Genomic DNA, 18191 nt, shown 5'->3' on the forward strand with positions numbered 1-18191 from the left:
CATGTTTGCGTGTACCGGTCTGCCACTCATTTCAAATCGTCGGCCAACAATGTCCATATCATCCGTGAAGCAAACAAATTGGCTGGATCTGTTAAGAATTATTCCCGCGTTGTTTAATTTGGCCCTTTGCATACTACAAGACACGAAAGTTCTTCATCTTTTCGTGGTCACCGGAGGGACTCACACGAAGTGCTCTCATCAGTCTTGTGAGATTCCAGGGGAAGCTGTTCTAGTCCATGATTTTCCATAGCTATCTACTCGGTCTAAATGGTCCACTGGTTACCCTATTCGTTCGTCCGTTCGTTGGTTGAATCCTTGGCGTGTGAATGAATTGAACGATGACGACAGTCGTGCAGAAGCGGAGGGAAAATGAAAAGAGATCTACAAGAAACTGCCACGAATACCAACCCACAATTAATCTTACACAAGTCGGTTTTCTAAGAATGAAGACGTATCGATGTTTGTAATTTGAGCTTTCGATCAGTCCACCAAGGAAGCGAATGCTCGGCAGCATTTCTGTTTATGTTTACTTTCTCACAGCAAACAAAAGCAATGTTTTGACAGTTCTTGAGTTTTTAATCAATACATCTTCAAGAACACGGATTTGTGTCGTTTTATCATTTACATCAAGTGCCATTCAGTCATACTGTTAATTACGTCCACAGTATTTTTCATTATTTTTAAGAGTGTAGTTTATAAAGACTGTAGTTAAACCACGTTAAACTACGGTGCAGAGCAGATGGGAGGTGCGCGTGCGCGTGCAGCGAGAACTCAATTTGTGCGTTTAACGCTGCTGTCTACGAAAATGTGACAGTGTGTGTATTAGGTATGAGCCATTTTACGAGACGTTTCGGAACAGCTGATCGCCGCAACGGCGTCAATTGACAGGAGACCTGGGATTAAATCCAGCGTGATTTTCAATAACGCCTCATCTTACCAAACGAGGACATGGAGAAAATGACAAAAAAGAGATCCAAAAATGTTCGTTACTGCAACATTACACCTAGTTATTGTATCAGCTACCTCTTTGTTACCCATATTGCACATAAAAAAGCACTTTTGTGATCAGAAATATTTTAATAATTTTTCTCCATTTAAGTTTTCGCCTGGATGAAAAGCTACGTTAGAAATGCGCACAGTCATCAACCATCATCATCGCGAAAACTGACGCCGACGATTGAAAAATCCCAGGTCTCCTGTCATTTGACCAGGCTTCGTAAAATGGCTTATTGGAAAAAGAGTGACAGAGGGGGGAGGAGGGTCTTGCAATCCCGAAAAACGATGGATGTCATATTTGGATCTTCCCTATGGCATGTAAAATATTTCAATCGCACATAGCTCTGCATATTGTACCCTGCTACAAAATTCAAAGGAACGCGATTTCTTCCTCAAGATTATGCTAAGCTTTTTTTAAGATTTTTTCCTGGTCGTAAGTTAACTGGAACCGGCTCCTCAGCTAAGTGTGAGTTCTAAGAACAGGAAATTTTGGGTTCGGGTTTGCACACGAATTATTGTCTCGGGTTCGGCCGGGTCCGGGTTTGAAAAAATAAAGTATTACGGGTACGGATCAGGTTTGGGTTTGTAAAATTAGAAACCCGACCATATCTACCTTCTAGAGTTTCTCCAATGATTATATTTGAAATATCTTCGAATTTGCCTGGATTTTCAAAGAGATTTTTCTTTTGGTTTCTCCAAAACATACTCTTGATTTTTTCCAAGGACTTGTTCAGGTTTTTCCACATAGAGTACTTCTGAGCAGTGTTGTGAAAAACTCAATTTCTCACAACTCACGCTTGAGATTTTTCATGCGTGAGTTGTCAATCACGCAACTCAGCAGTCAAAAAATCATGGATGAGTTGGCTCACTTTTATGACTCATTGTCTCGAATTTCCACAGTTTACTTACACTTCTTCTTCTTCTTTTCTGGCGTTACGTCCCCACTGGGACAGAGCCTGCTTCTCAGCTTAGTGTTCTTATGAGCACTTCCACAGTTATTAACTGAGAGCTTACTGTGCCAATGACCATTTTTGCATGCGTATATCGTGTGGCAGGTACGAAGATACTCTATGCCCTGGGAAGCCGAGAAAATTTTCAACCCGAAAAGATCCTCGACCGGTGGGATTCGAACCCACGACCCTCAGCTTGGTCTTGCTGAATAGCTGTGCGTTAACCGCTACGGCTATCTGGCCCCCAGTTTACTTACACACGGCAATAATTTCTTGTTAATCTGGTAACATTATAGTAATCCTTTCTAACGTAAACAACAACATTCGGGTTTCACGAGCTTTTGCCGGGTTTTTAGACTGAATCATTTTTTACGGTTTGAGTTGATTGAGTTGATTTTGCACCAAAATCTCAAGCGTGAGATTTGCAAAGCAGATCTCTAATGAGTTTGCTCTCACGGGAGAGCGTATTGATTGAGATTTGAGTGTGAGTCTATCAACACTGCTTCTGAGAGTCTTCAAAAGTTCTATTAAGAACTTATCAAGTTTTTCTATCTGGAATTCAGTATTACCTTTACCTCACGAAATTCGTCCTGTAATTGTAACGTCAAAATCTCTTCAGGTGTAACTTTTGGAAATGCTAGATAAGTTATTTCTGAAATTTCTACCATAAGAATGTACCATCACGAAGTTCTGAAGAACCTCCTGAGTATTTGATCTCGAATTGAAACTAAATTGTATTTAGCATAGTTTCTAGGAAATAGTCTAGTGGTTACACTCTTGATTTCTTGATTACAGCACAATAATATTAACAAATATTGTTGCCGGGAATTATCCACAAATTCTTAAACTTATTCATCTATGAGGTTTCCCAGAAAACCCTAGAGGGATTTATTAAGAGAACACTTTGAGGAATTCTTAAAGGTTCGTTAAGGGAAACCTTCAACAAAACTATTTGTCTAAAAAATATAAACAATATCATAAAATTTTCTTTTTTAACGCTGCATACTGTACGTCTCAAAGCCGGCAGATCACCGAGACAATTGTCGTTGTCCCGATTGGCGGCTGGAAGCGAAGATGATGTGCTCTTGTCTGTTATGTGCTTTGAAGCTGCTGCTTGATACGTTTACTTTTTTTGAGCGTGAAAATGCATTTATCTCTACGTCACGTTAGTGATGGTACCGAGCGTTGACTGCGCACGTGAGTTCCAACAAGTGGGCAAATATGAATGGAGTAGACAAAAAATCCTTGCTATCAAAAATTTATGACACCAATCAATAAATCGATCCGACTCAACATTAGACGATAAAGGCAATCTGATTTCAGAATTGCAAAAAAGAACATAGATCAGAGGCAATAGTGAGAGGAAGCGAGTAATTGGTTGTGCAACAGTTGTTTTAACATTGGATATGAATCATCAGATAACTGAAAAAGTAATTGTATAAATCAGTCTCATCCTTGTCATTCAGGTGATCCGAATAATAGAAAAAATCATCTCGGAAGATGTGCTTAAGTATCTGACATTTACACGAGAGCGACCTCGGCTGATATTGGGATTCAATACCTCGTTAGTTTGCTCGAAGTGATAGGTAAATATGCCCTTTCCATATCACATGCGAAGTAATCAGAACAGTTCATATCCTAATTATACTGAACACAATGATCTCACTTTGATTCAGTCAGTTACCTTAATGGAATATAAACAGAGATACATATATTATGAAACGCAACAATGTATGCTAATCATGCTAGCATACATTTGTAATAATCTTCTTCATATTCTTCTTCTTCCTAAACTTTTTTTCTGTTTGCTTCTTCTTCTGTTTCTGATTGTTCGTCTTCAGCTTCTACTACTTGTTATTTTCTCTGACGTTAAATCCCTACTAGGACAAAGCCTCAGCAGGGGGCGCTCCTGCTATGCTATGCTTTAATGAACTATAACAAATTGAACATACCTACTTATAAAAAAAATTACAAGACAATCGTTTTAGACGATTCCATTTTAATTAAAATAACACTTTCCTCGCTCTTGTCATTTTTGAAACTCACGTGAGGCATGTACAATCGTTGCAATACCGAGTATTGCAGCACTTTTAAGCATCTCCCGAAATCCAGTGATGAAAGCTTTTTTTTAACAAAAATAAAACATCGCAGGGGCTTGAAGACGCATTTTTAGAGATAACCTAAAAAATACAGAGTCACGAGATACTATTCATTTCAGGTGATGCTAAACTTTTCAAGGTGCTGCAATATTCAGTATGAGTTTTGCAATACGCGATTCCATACTTATGATGGGTAGTGTACGTAGTTTGACAGTACATACAAAGCATTACTTTAATAATTGTTTTTTTTTTCTAAACTTTCTTTTCATACGAGTCTTGGTTTCTTATTACTTTAACAATGTCTAATCTAACTTTTTTGAAGTAAGGTCATACCGATCAATGTAAGCCCGCCGATAAAGGACGTTTCACATAAAGAATTTTCTTAGAATAACAGGTAACATTTTAACGAAGACATATAATTCTCATGATAAAAAATGTGACAGATACCCTTGATTTCGTTTACTGCATTATTGTTTTATCTCCGAAACTATTAGACAAAGACAAAAATGACAGTTTTGGTTCCATCGTGTTTATCAGATTTTTTCCTGTCAAAAAGACTTACCTCCACGAGATATTTAAGTGACGTGTAATGGATGATTTTTGTAATACTTTCAATCGAATGTTTGTTATTCATAAAATTATGTACCGTAATAATGCAGGTAACTTTGAAAGTGCGGGACGCACAACATGCTAAACGAAACGAGAACATTTGAGGCTTTATATGCATATAATAAAAATCGATGAGACTTAAGCGTTACAAACAATAGCTTATACGATCACTATTTGATGAAGTTTTCAAAAGTCCGTCATTTATCATCGACACCCTAGTTATTATTATTATTATTATTATCTATTGAACTTGAGTTAGGTCTCAAATTTTCAAAGCGTTTTACATATAACATTAAACGCCTGGACGTATACAACGCCCTATATATTTATATTTATTCGGCACTTTTTATCACTTCGGCAGGGCGTTTTTTGAAAGCTACAGAGATCTCATATTTGACCACAATAAGCGTTGATATATAATTCTTCTTGTTGCAAATTTTCAGACAATCCGGCGGAAAGAAACTTCGCATGCCAAAGAGAATCATGGAAGTGCCCAAGTAACTTTGAACCCTATACTGTAATCCAGGAGCAAATTGATCACTTTTCCACAACATTTTGTTATGTTATCCTTTGGAATGAAAATATTGTCAAATTTCGGTTGATCTCTTATGCAGGGACGAAAAAATCATGCTCACTATACTTAATTCACTGACATTTATGCCACCATCAAAGTAACCGCACCACCACCAAAATGGTTGTACCAATGAAGATGGCACAAAAATAGATAAAGAAAACAAACAACGATGCCCCCTTTTTCGTTGGTGTGTTGATTATCAGAACCAGAAGAGTGTCAGTTTTAGTAAATTTATTATCAATTTGGTATTTCACGGCGAAATTCTCTCTCTTTTGCTCTTCAACAAATCTTGAAAACAATGGTGCCAGCACATGTCAAAGTTGACATGTGCTGGCACCATTGTTTTCAGATTTCCCAAACGAGGGAAAGAGAGCGATTTTCTTATGACGTTCCTGTGCAATGGGCAATGAGGTTCATATCAATTAAAAAATATGCTGCTATACGGGTAATGAACGATCCGATGCACGGAATCGATGATATTAACTAGTGATCCTTTATAGAGAGATAAGCAGAAGTAAAATGGAATGATTTGGCAACAGACCAGCAGTGCTGATTTTGCTCGGCGTCGAGAATAATATTGTAACACGGACATGACTTACTCATTGCTAAAAAGTGTATTTTGTTTCGTTATAGATCAAAACTAATAAATAGCCAAAAAAATCAAAAACTAAAAATCGCATTGACAAAAATTCAAAAATTTCATGTTTTGCTTCATGCAAAATTACTTTTACCGAAATAATTTAAAGCGGATTACATTACTCCTCAAGAAAAGTTCAAAACAAACATAACGCATGTTCGTTTGGCTCACACTTTGACAGAAATGTCAGCTTCCGCGTATCTCTCTTATGAACTAATCTACGTTGACGTCACACTGCAACTTCCAGCGGGAAGAAAACCTTTACTGCGGGCCGTGTTTACAAAAAATGAACGATTTCGTTGTGCATTCATCCACTTCATGTTCATCTGGTGAACATTCGTTGTCCGGATGTTGGTCCGGATGTCATTTAATGTAAACATTGCCCGCATTTAGAGCAGAAAAGAATAAGAAAGTCGAGGATAAAAGAAGACCGTGGATAAGTCCATAAAGGATTACTAATATTAACGCGTCTTTAGCAGGGTTGCCACATATACAGATTTATCTGTATTTTACAGATTTTCTTGAATATTTTGTGACCAATACTCTGTATATATAGATTACAGATATTTAGGGAAAATGCAGATATACATTTTCTGTACATAGAATTTTGCTAAAACTATACAGATTTATACAGATTATTGAGCAAAAATCAGAATAGATATTTTAAAAACCTTAAAATTTAAACTGAGATGTGACAAATTTGCATTGTAGTTACTACTGGTTGGTATTTCTTTAAATTCGTTGTAAAAATCTTATTATTATTTCCATTTTCAGGGATACAGATTAAAAATACAGTCCAGGATACAGAAATACATATTATTCAAACAAAAAATACAGATTTTAATGCGGCAACCCTGGTATTTAGTGTGCTTCGTGCAAAAATTACAACTTCCCGAAGCGGAATGTAAAAATAGACAAGCTGGTTCGAATGAAAATCATTTTTTGTTTCCGATTATCACAAAGCGGTTAAGTATCAGCAGGTTAAATAAAAGGAAACTGACAATCTTGCAGCAAGCGCTTTGCCATTCTTTGTTGTGTTGTCAAGGTAAGGATAAAAACAAATAAAACTCAACGAAGATTCTACCCAGCAAGTGTCAATATAGGCGAGGGTAGATTGAGTATTTTCGTCCCTGAGTTTATGTAATCGATTTTTTATGACATAACATTTAACATTTCATAAAATTAGTTTGATTGATCACCATATAACAAAGCAGGTTTCATCATTAAAACTTCCCTACTAATTTGGGTCTCATGCATCTAAAAATGATGTTAAAAATCTTACAACTCATGTATTTTATCATTTTATTGCTAAATTAAACTTTGTAAATCTGCATAATACGCTTAATGGAGACAATTTTACTTGAAATAAGCATGTTATTCGAGAATAAACGGTTTAACGCTACGTTATAATGCTTTACGATTTAAAAAATTAGTTCAGTAGTTCACACCTAAGCTTACATAACATTTTTAACAGTCAAAATTAGCATGTGTGCTTAGCTCTCAGGGGGCCCAGATAGCCGTAGCGGTAAACGCGCAGCTATTCAGCAAGACCAAGCTGAGGGTCGTGGGTTCGAATCCCATCGGTCGAGGATCTTTTCGGGTTGGAAATTTTCTCGACTTCCCAGGGCATAAAGTATCATCGTACCTGCCACACGATATACGCATGCAAAAATGGTCATTGGCATAGTAAGCTCTCAGTTAATAACTGTGGAAGTGCTCATAAGAACACTAAGCTGAGAAGCAGGCTCTGTCCCAGTGGGGACGTAACGCCAGAAAGAAGAAGAAGAAGAAGAAGCTTAGCTCTCAGCGAATTGTTTAGTACCGAAATTTCCAAAGCATGGGGCTTTGCACTGTTTTGGTTTTGCATGGGATTTTGACGTTTACTGGCCATGTTGTTTACAAATTTTGTGAAGGGGTGAAAGAGAGAGAAAGATTTTTGTGCAGAGCCCCATTGCCTACACCTTCGAAAACTGTGAATATTTCTATTGAAAACTGTCCTTAATAAAAATGGAATACAGAGAAACCTCGATGTTGCATGACTCGATATTGACTCATGGAACCATACTAAAAACAAAATTTCATGGTTACTATGAAGGCCCCTTCAAACAGCTTCAGGGTGTCTACTAATTTACATAAATGAAATTCCCTGAGATTTCCAGGCTTTCAAGGTTTTAAAAAATAATTCCAGGATAAAGAAATTTCTCAAAATATATTAAAAACTTTTTTTTTCAAATGAAAGATATCTTTGAAAACAAATTTATCTAACAACAAATTTCATAGTATTTTTTATTTCATTATCATCTTTTTTGTTCTTAAACATAGGAAACAAAATTTAAAAAAAACTAGTAATTTGTATTTGACTGCCACGAAAATCAAGAATGATAAATCAGATCAAGTGCCTTTAATTAACAAAGTCAGATATGAAAAATAGTCTTTTCAATCTTAAGAAAAAATATCCTTTCTTTCAAAATGGGATTCAGATGTATGGATATCAGCGACGTACCTACAATATTTTTCTGGTGAGCGTTTTATATTTTTTCTTTGGGGAAATCAGGGCTGGTAGTATGATCGTATTAGAAATAATAACATTGAAAACCTCTTGCGTGAAAAAACCAAACCATACATGAATTATGAATACTAAAAAACACAGGAAGCACGAGATGAGAGTCTTATTCCTGAGTTGAACATACATTTTGCTAAGAGTAATTCTAAAGCCCTTTTTTGGAATTTTTCATGACATTACAACAAGCATAACAGCTCGATTTACTACAGATTTCTTTCACATATTACTCCGCTAACTATTTAGGAGTTCGTTTTACGATTTTGCACGCACTTTGTAAGTAATTCTTTCAAGAATTTCGTTTTATATGCTATCATTAATTCAATCTGGAATTTTTCTAAGGATTTTTTAGAATGTTTTGGAGAAATTTTCAATAAGTCTGCCCTGAATTTCGAAAGACAACTCTGGAGTAACCTCAGATGAAACTTGTGTGACTTCTAAGTACCATACTTGTAGCCTTATTGAAGCCAAATCTTAAGTTTTCAACAGCACAAATCTAGAGAACCTGACAACCATTCGCGCTGAAATTTTGATCGATTGGTCGTTTCTAGCGAGTTTGACCAGTGAATTAAATTTTCAGCACAAACGGCTATCTGGTTCTCTAGATTTGTGCTCATGAAAATTCGTGGTTTGGCTCCGATGCATCTTCACCAGAAAGGTCTCCTAAATTTTAGATGAAATTCTTCCTAAAATAAAAAAAAAAATCTTCAAATAAAGTCCTGCAAGATGTTTTAAAGAAATTGCTCGGACCGAATCCCTGAACCTTGAATAAAGTTTTAAAAATTAATGGAGATTGGGCAATTTTATTTGAAAAATTATTGGAGCCTTGTTTGAAGCAACAATATTTTGATGATGTGCTGCAGATATTCCAAGAGAATTTTCTGTAGGAACCTAATGAGGAATCTTGAAATCAATAGATCTGGAATAAACTTTTGTGGAAGCGTTGGAGGATTTTTGGACAAAATTCTGAGGAAATTCCTCTGACCATCCATTGCCAAATCGCTGGTAGCATCCAAGGAGAAATTTCTGAAAATATTCAATAAGAAACCACTGGAGAAATTACTAGAACTTCTGAAGCATTCCTCTAGATCTGAGAAAAATATTATTAAGAACTTGTGGAATAGTCACCTAATAGGTTTTGTAGGTTTCTCTGGAAACTCTAGCATTTTGCACCAGGATTCACTGCAAGCAGATTAAACAAGTTATTTTAGATATAATTTTTATTAAAATAGAGGCTAACCAAAAATAACGAAAACTGGAGATATATATTAAAATGGCGATCAAGACTCTAAAATAAATGCTTAGGGGGAGATCCCCCAGTGCCGGACAGCACCCAATACCGGACAAAGTCGAAACATTGAGAAATCATGGTCCAATCAAGATAGTGTATTAGTAGAAAAGAAAGCTATTATGTAGACTAATGTTTGTGTAGAATAACACATCCTTGAAACATGCATGCCTTTTTAAAAAAGTAGAAAAGTTTGAAAATCTTTAAAAAATTGACGTTTTCTCTTAATTTTGAGCCTATTTAGTAATTATTTTGAATATAAAAAAATACTTTGGATCACGCAAGCATGATCGAACATAATCTTAATTTGATAGTATGAATGTATCTTGTACCATAATTGAACTAAATATGGACAAATTACAATTTACGTTAAGCACCTCCTGTCCCTCAGTTTCGGACAGCTTGATTTGTTATATGATATCTTTGTAATTATTGCGTCAGTGTCTCAAAATACATTCATTTTTCATGGGTTCCGTAGATCATGGTATCAAACATGCAATAAAATTATGAAGAATGAACATTCATAACATCATCGTAAAATGTGCTATTTTTCATCATATATGGAAGAGGTTTTTGATAGGCATCTTGCAAACTAAGAAAGACTCAAATTATTCTTGTAAATGTTGCAATGCATAACTATAAACTATTCCTATAGTGTACACATTCAATGATGTTCAAATTTGCAGAATTCGATCGATCAATTTGGTACTAAAATACATCATCAAAATGCATTGTCAAAATTCATATTTATATTTCCAAATTTATTTTTTTACACTATATAAATGATAATATTCAACATAAAAAGGTAACACGAGCCCATAAAATCAATAGTTTTCGAATTATGAATTTAATGGCTTAAGTGTCCGGTACTGGGGGATCTCCCCCTACCTGAGATATGTACTTATTTTTTTGAGCCTGTTGTAATTTTTGCTCTTTTCCTACAAAGTTTATTATTTTTGTTATTTATTATTTCAGATTTTTTTTTCGTATGTTTTCAACTTATCAACTGCTTACGAACGACACCCAACTGGAACTGTACTTGTCTTTACCAATTTGGCAATCCTAAGTTCTGATTACTTGTCTACACATTTTTTTAGCTATTTAATGAAAAATCGTTAGAAGGACTGAACATGTTGACTAGCGTTTTGATAACGGCGCAGCCGAAAAAAAATTTGATGGAGGAGATTTTGTGTCACAAAAACGACATATTCTACCATTTATTATTGTTTCAAAACAATTACCCTGAGTGTAGTCGAAATTTCCTGAGAATTCCAAGTTTTTTCAGGTAGTAGACAGACACCCTGAGCTTTCCGATGCATTTCTGTTCCATTGCTCGATATTTCTATGAGTCGATGGTCCCTTCAAATATCGACTCATGGAGTTTTGACTGTAGTTCAGAATCATCATTAGACATCTATAAAGTAGGTAACATGGAATGTCTGTGAGTTGACTATAATGTCTGTTATATGCACAGTAAAGGGTTTTATAATAATCTTCGGATGCTTGAGATTAGGGCTGTGCAAATATCGATAGTATCGATAACATCGATATTATTGGCTTGATTTTATCGATACGATATCCGATATCTCTTGACCCGATATTTTCCGATATCGATAAAATTATTGGCCGTCAGATAATCAGGACAACACTCAATGATTATGTTAAAACTAGTTCTACGGAATTTTGGATATCCGCTGAACATAACATACCATATTTACAAAAATCAGATTATTGATTCCACAATGCAACAATTGGTGCCAAATGAGCCCGAAATAGTCGATATTGTTTGAAAATCCCGTTATTAAAAAATATCGAATATCGGTTCGATACCGATAATGTCAAATCCGATATATCGCCGATACCGATATTGAAACATTGGAATATCGCCGATACCGATAAATCGTCTTTGTGCACAGCCCTACTTGAGATACAACTCCGAGTTGTTTCAGCTTGCACGCTCTGACAAACACTGATCAGAATTTTATTTCAAAAGTATGACGAACCTGTAGTGGCACTCAATCACTCACAGTGACCACTACATTGACATCATTAGGCATCCTTGGAAGGAAATGCTTTTTGGTACCGGCCTGATCAAATTCACGCCCCGGATTACGGTACTTTTCATCCGAAACCAGTTATGATGAATTCAACATCAAAACTTAGGAATCCAGATATATAGTTTTACACAAATTTGTATAGACTTACATGTGTGTTTTAGCTTGAACACATTTGTAGGTGATTTTTATCTAGAAAAAATGCATATATTTTAACACACCTTCTCTAATAACATTCTCCAATCCAGTTCCCATTGCAATCATGTCAGTAGTATGGTTATGGATACCCATAATCAAAAAACTATCAAACTATACTGTCTTTCATATTACGCATAGCTTTTGCCATATTTTGCTATTTTAAATTTTGATACTTTAGCATAGATGTGTTTTTTGTATGTGTGAAACTTTGGATGCTTGAGCATCGCATAACGCAAAACATGATTTCGTTACATGTGCTGATTGACTCTATTTGTTTCGGAATGTTTCATAAAGTCCTTGACAGTATATGAAAAATAATAGATCCTTTTTGTCTAAGCTACCACTCAATTGTCCCATTTGTAGTTAGATTTCCTGTGTAAATGGAATAACTTATGCGTATAACGGAAGCAAGTGTTTAACTGAGTTTGCCCTCGAAACTTGAAATGTAGACTTTCGTAAAAAATAAACTCTCTGATTCAGCCAATGGATGGATTAGTACATGCTGGAAATCGAATAACGAATGGACATGTAGCGAAGGTATCCCTTGTGCTTTTAATTATCTCAAAATTGAAGATTCGTAAACAAGTTGAGTCACGTAAAGACCTTCTTGAACAGCGAATCTGTAAGTATCATTCAAATTGAGACCATCCGCCTCGGAAAATTTGCCTATAAAAGATTGCTGTTGAATGGTTTTATTTGCCCAATATGTTTAGCATAATTATCGGAGACCTCTTTGGTCTTTGCACGTGTGACGACGTATTGGCACGTAGTTTACTGAAGATCGCCTGCCATTCTTCGCTATTTGCTGTAAAACGAAGAAAAAAAAATCGTTAGAACACAATGATATATAAAGCATGAACAATTCAGCGATTGAAAACTAAGTAGATGATGTGGTGAAGAAGCCGAGGTTACAAAATTAGAATGTGTTTAGGGGAAACCATTGACTGAAACGACCAGCAACGTTGTGGTGATACGAGTAGTTAATGATTATTTTGCACAATTTTGCTTTCGTCTCTTTTTTGCGCATATGCCTGCTCCTGAATCCGTTAGATTGTCGCTTTTGTGGCGGTATCACTATTTGAAAAGATCTACAACGCAACGTGTAGCGGGATCATCACAGATTTGTGCTAGACTGGAGATTGTGTGAACTAGTTTGCAGCATTCGTATGAGGCAAGATGACAATTTCAAGGGTTTTTTGACATAGTGCCCCCCCAAATTTCATCTGTGAATGGTTTTAGTTCAAAATTAGTGTAATAACATTTTAGCTTTATTCCTCCTAAATGACAGGCATCCTTTTTGAATGACGTATAAATAATAACTTATAAAAATGTATGATCATCTTAATATTTTTGTCCACCGTATTAAAGTTTTTTGATTTACTTTTGGAAATTAAGTTTTAATTTTTGTACTGCAAGAGTTCGTTGTAAAATAATTTAATCTTATTTATTTTCTTTGTTTTACTTTTATATAATATGTATCTACCATTACTGTTTTGTTGTAATGTATTAATTCCTTTGTTAGTATCACTTCGAACATTACATTCATTTCTTATATTTAGATGTACTGTGTTGAACAACACTATCATCCTAATTTGGTAAAACTGAATCAAACTACAGTCGAATTTCGTTCGTTGCACTACGTTTAATTGCACTTCGTTTTAATTGGGCTCCCGTTAAGTGGGCTATAGCCCACCTAAAACGAAGGCAAGTGTCACTTTCTGACATAAACCGCAATTTGTTAATGTTGGTAGCCCTGAATTTCTATTGTAATCGGTGTTTTGACAGCTCAAATCTTAGCCCGATTAGTGAAAGTCTTTCACTAATCGGGCCACGGGTTTAGTGCAACGAACGAAAGTTGACTGTATATAAACATATTGTTAACAATATATTACATTTGATTTGCCGTTGCAGTTCATTTTTTACAGGATATTAACGTTCAACGCTCCGTCATCGTAATCACTTGAAAAGCAATTTTTCTCTTCAAACTGAAAATTATTCGATGAAAATGTGTTCACTGTGTTTCGGTTGGAAAATACAATACAGTAAACACATTTTTTCTTTAAATTTTCTTGATTTTGAACGAAAATTTGAAAATTCCAAAATCAATTACGGATCCTGCCCCCTAAAGTGAAAAAAAAGTTTCATGACAAACTTAACGTAACTTTACCTAAATATATAGAGAACTAGAGAACTTATCCTGACAATAGAAGATTGCAACGATTTTCTGTAATATTATTGATAAGTTTATTCGACATTTGCTCCAATGATTCAATATTGGATATTCTATGTAATTCATTAGTACCATACATGAAGGAAACTTCAGGATTATCTTCAAAATTTTATTTTGAATCCCCTGTAAAGATTTTTTCCTGGAAATAAAACAGCTAGTCCATATTGGTACAATATACAACATAACTAGCCTGAAAAATTGTTTGAAGATCCAAAGCTTGTTCTTGAGACGAAGTTTGAATGTTCTGTTAAAAAGTAGATGCATTTTTTTATTGGTTACTTATGGCATGATTGTCCTAAATGTGTTTTCAAAAGTCAGCACGAGAGTAATTCTCACCGAGGTGGCACGTCTTCCTCATCCGCCGTACCGATGACGCCATTCCTTATCCTGCCTTGGTCTTCCGTCTCTGTGCCGCTCAGGTGCTCATAGTAGTACTGCTTCCACATTTCAATCACCCCACGTTCGTCCGTCAAGCATTCTAACTCTTCCAGGCTGCGGTTTTTATCCCGGAATAGATGGGTTAGCTGCCTTCGTTTCTGTTTGAGTGGTTTCACATTTTGATGGGTAGCTTGCTGTAGCATCATCGCCGGCACTTTATTTATCACAAGGTAATGATCCGAATCGATTTTGCGCCGCGATAAGTTCTGCCGTCGATAATATCCGGGAAGTGTTTTCTATCAATCCTGGTCGATTTGTGATTCAGTCTGTTGGGGTGATCTCCAGGTGTACTGTGATGGAAGTACATTTAGGTCTCCTATTAGACACTGCCACCCACTTCATGCCCACCGCAATTCCTCAGCTGTTATGCAACCGATTCGTGTGAAATTCGGAACGTAATAAGGTCAAACTATGTTTCAGTCGCAAATAAAAAACCATGTTCATCCCATTAGATACAGCTGAAAAATTGTGGTGGAAGGAAAGTGGGTGGCAGCGTCTGTTAGAAGACCTGACTGACGGAGCAGTGAGTGATTTGTTTTGATCCGTGCAGAGTGTTTCGGTGGTGCAAAATATTGTGCGAATTTCCCCGTCGGAACGGAACCCAGAACGCGTAAGAAATGCGTCGAAGCATGAACTATCGCTTACCTGTTTGAGCCGCAGCAACAGCAAGCCGAAAATGTCCCGCGCCAAGTCACGAATCCATGCGGAAATCTGCGGCGATTGTGGCAGCTCAGATCCGTTGTGGGCCTCCGTCAATCGTGGCATCTTGTTGTGCGCTGACTGTTACTCAATACATCGTAGCCTTGGACGGCACATCTCCCAGGTGAAGTCGCTGCGCCAAGGAAGCTGGTCTCAATCGGTACTGGCATTCGTCAACCAGCTCAACAGCCACGGAGTAGTAGGAGCACCTACTGCTGGACTCGGTAGCACCCAAGAACCTCAAGCGCAAACCAACGACCAACGACCCGCTCCACCCGACCAATGCTGACTTCATTCGCGCCAAACACGTGAATCTGTCGTAAGTGTTGAAGCCAGGGGTGGGAAACTCGGCTCACTGTGCCCGGCACAGTTCTCCGCACAGTTCCGCACAACTGGGCACCCTTCTAATTGTCATTTGTTTTTGGTTTATTTTTTTCATTAGATTTGATTTGACAACTAAAATTTTGTTTTTGTTTGTAAATAATCGGACCGTGACCTGAACCGTGATTGTTTTTTGTGATATTTTTTATTTAGATATTTTGCAGTTTTTAGTTTGTTGTGAATAGTTTTTGAATAGTTTTAAACATGGATGAGGTAAGATAATTTAAGTTATTATAGAGAATAATGCAATAAATGTTGTTTCACTACAGGAATGGTTCTGGATGCAGCTCGAGCAAAAATACGGCCAAGTAAGCCTGCACTTAAAGAACATCCTTCGACTGCAGAGCTTGTGCCGCCAATCGCTGGCGAACCTTACAGAGGAACGCATTGGACACATCGAGCACGACATGAGGAGCATGGCCGAATGCCTGACGGAGGAAGCGAACGCAGGAGGGACACCGTTGCGTGAGATTTATGGTCTGCAATTCGCCAAAAATCCGGAGCGCTTCAGATTTTTGGCAGGAGAAGTTATGTGCTTGCTGGACTTAGCACAAATTATGCGGGACCACTCAGCTACGTCGTTCATACGGCCTTTAAAAAAAGCTAAAGCTTGTCTTTCCCAACACCCCGAGCCTGTCGCGAACCCTTGCATAGATAGGTTATTGGATAACCTACGCCGGAAAATAACCCTACATATCCGATCCCTGTAAGTATTACCCTGATGTAGGGAAGGTGTACCGGTATTCGCCATGTACCAGTTATTCGCCACCCCGGATTATATACCGTTTTACGACATATGTGGTTGCCAATTGTTTAATGTTCACTAAATTGCTTTAAGATGATATTGTGCTCTGCAATATAAATCCACGTAATGCGATTATCTGAAAATGTCGATATACTGTCGTAGTGATAATGAAAATCACCAAATGTTTCAGATTTAGCTAATTTGAAACATTTGTGTCCTTGAAGGACGAAAAAATTCAAGCCTACTTGAATTTTGAGTTTGCGTTTGAATTGCGCGCATATCTTCTGCGCGTTACCGCCGCCGCTGGATGTGGATTTAATATAAGCGCCGCAATACGGAAACATTCTTGGAAACCGCAAAATTTTCTTAAAAAAATCATTTTCCTTAAAATTTTTGCACCTTTGCACTTATTTTTCGCCACCCTCCATAACAAATCAACGTAGGTGGCGAATTCAGGAACCAAAATTAAAATCGTGGCGAATACTGGTGCAAGTGGTCCAGTATTCGCCACCCCAATTTTTAATACAAAAACAAAGTTTCTGATTAGTTTATATATTTTCCCTCTCCCTTACGTGTAATGTATTGACAGTAACCAAAGGTCGTTTGATTGATGTATAAACAATATTTCTCCTTAGGATGGCCAAAACTGGTACACCTCCCCTAATTATTGTGAAGATGAATCGAAGCCAGACAACAAACTCGCAAGAAAACAATTCTAGAAAACGAGACAACCGTTGATGTTGAAAACAACCAAGTTTTCAGTTTGAAAAACTATCTGGTTTTGACCTCGATACATCTTCACCAAAGACAAGACAAGGCTCAGACTGGGTACCACTTCTAGTACTACAGTCCTTATTTCGTCTTTGTCTTTACCTTACAGGACATATTTAAATGTATAATTTGATTTATTACTTTTTCGAAATCACAGAACATCTCGAAATGACCTTATGGAAAAAGTGCATAAAATGGCAGCAAAGGTGTACTTGACCAACGCCGGGCAGTATAAGGCGACAATAATATGCCCATTTTGCGAAGCCAAACCCTCAAAAATAACTCTGAGCATGGACGTCACTGGAAGTTGGCACATATTTGGTTTTAAACGACACTACAATACGTTCCATTCGTCGTTACCGGACTCCATGGCCGAACCAGTTATCAAACGCAGCAAAAACGATACGAAAAAGGAGTCAAATGGCAAGATATGTTAACATATTCCTTGACAAGTTAATTTGGTAGTTAATTTGGTTCTCAGAAGGCGGTTGGGTGACAAAACGTCGCATGCCATAACGTGGAAGAGAACGGAAAATTCTTGGAAAAATGATTCTCTTCCCATAGAATAAATAATGCACTTTGAGCCAGACGTTTTTCGAAGCATATTGAATCGAAATCACTGTGAAAAAAGAAATACAATTCTAAATCGCTGTTGAAAATTTACTGCTTGCAACGTTTTATCCCCTTCGACATCTTGGGATTCGACGTTTTGTCTTTCGATATTTTGTTCCTAAACCGTGTTGAAACAGCGATAGTGATTCCCTATTTATAAATCCTACTGCATAATAATTATTGAAAAGATTTGGAATTTAAAAAAAAATCGCGTGTTTAAGGTAAAGGTGAATCGAAGGCAAACCTCGAATTTTCAAGAGCACAAATCTGGAGAACCGAACACCCGTTTGAGCTGAAAACTTAATCGATTGGTCCCCACCAGCTAGTGACCAATCAATTAAGTTTTCAGA

General features: G+C 36.8%; 1 protein-coding gene across 1 annotated transcript; it reads left to right on the plus strand.

Annotated features, from left to right (window-relative positions):
• The first annotated feature begins 15752 nt into the window (after nt 1–15752).
• On the plus strand, nt 15753–18090 carry LOC110678945. Its single transcript, XM_021852666.1, has 3 exons — nt 15753–15926; nt 15983–16419; nt 17387–18090. Exons 1-3 carry the CDS (start codon nt 15918–15920, stop codon nt 17664–17666), a joined length of 726 nt encoding a protein of 241 aa, XP_021708358.1. The 5' UTR covers nt 15753–15917; the 3' UTR covers nt 17667–18090.
• The last annotated feature ends 101 nt before the right edge of the window (nt 18091–18191 follow it).

The sequence above is a fragment of the Aedes aegypti genome, chromosome 3, assembly GCF_002204515.2.
Source record: "Aedes aegypti strain LVP_AGWG chromosome 3, AaegL5.0 Primary Assembly, whole genome shotgun sequence".
NCBI lineage: Eukaryota > Metazoa > Arthropoda > Insecta > Diptera > Culicidae > Aedes > Aedes aegypti.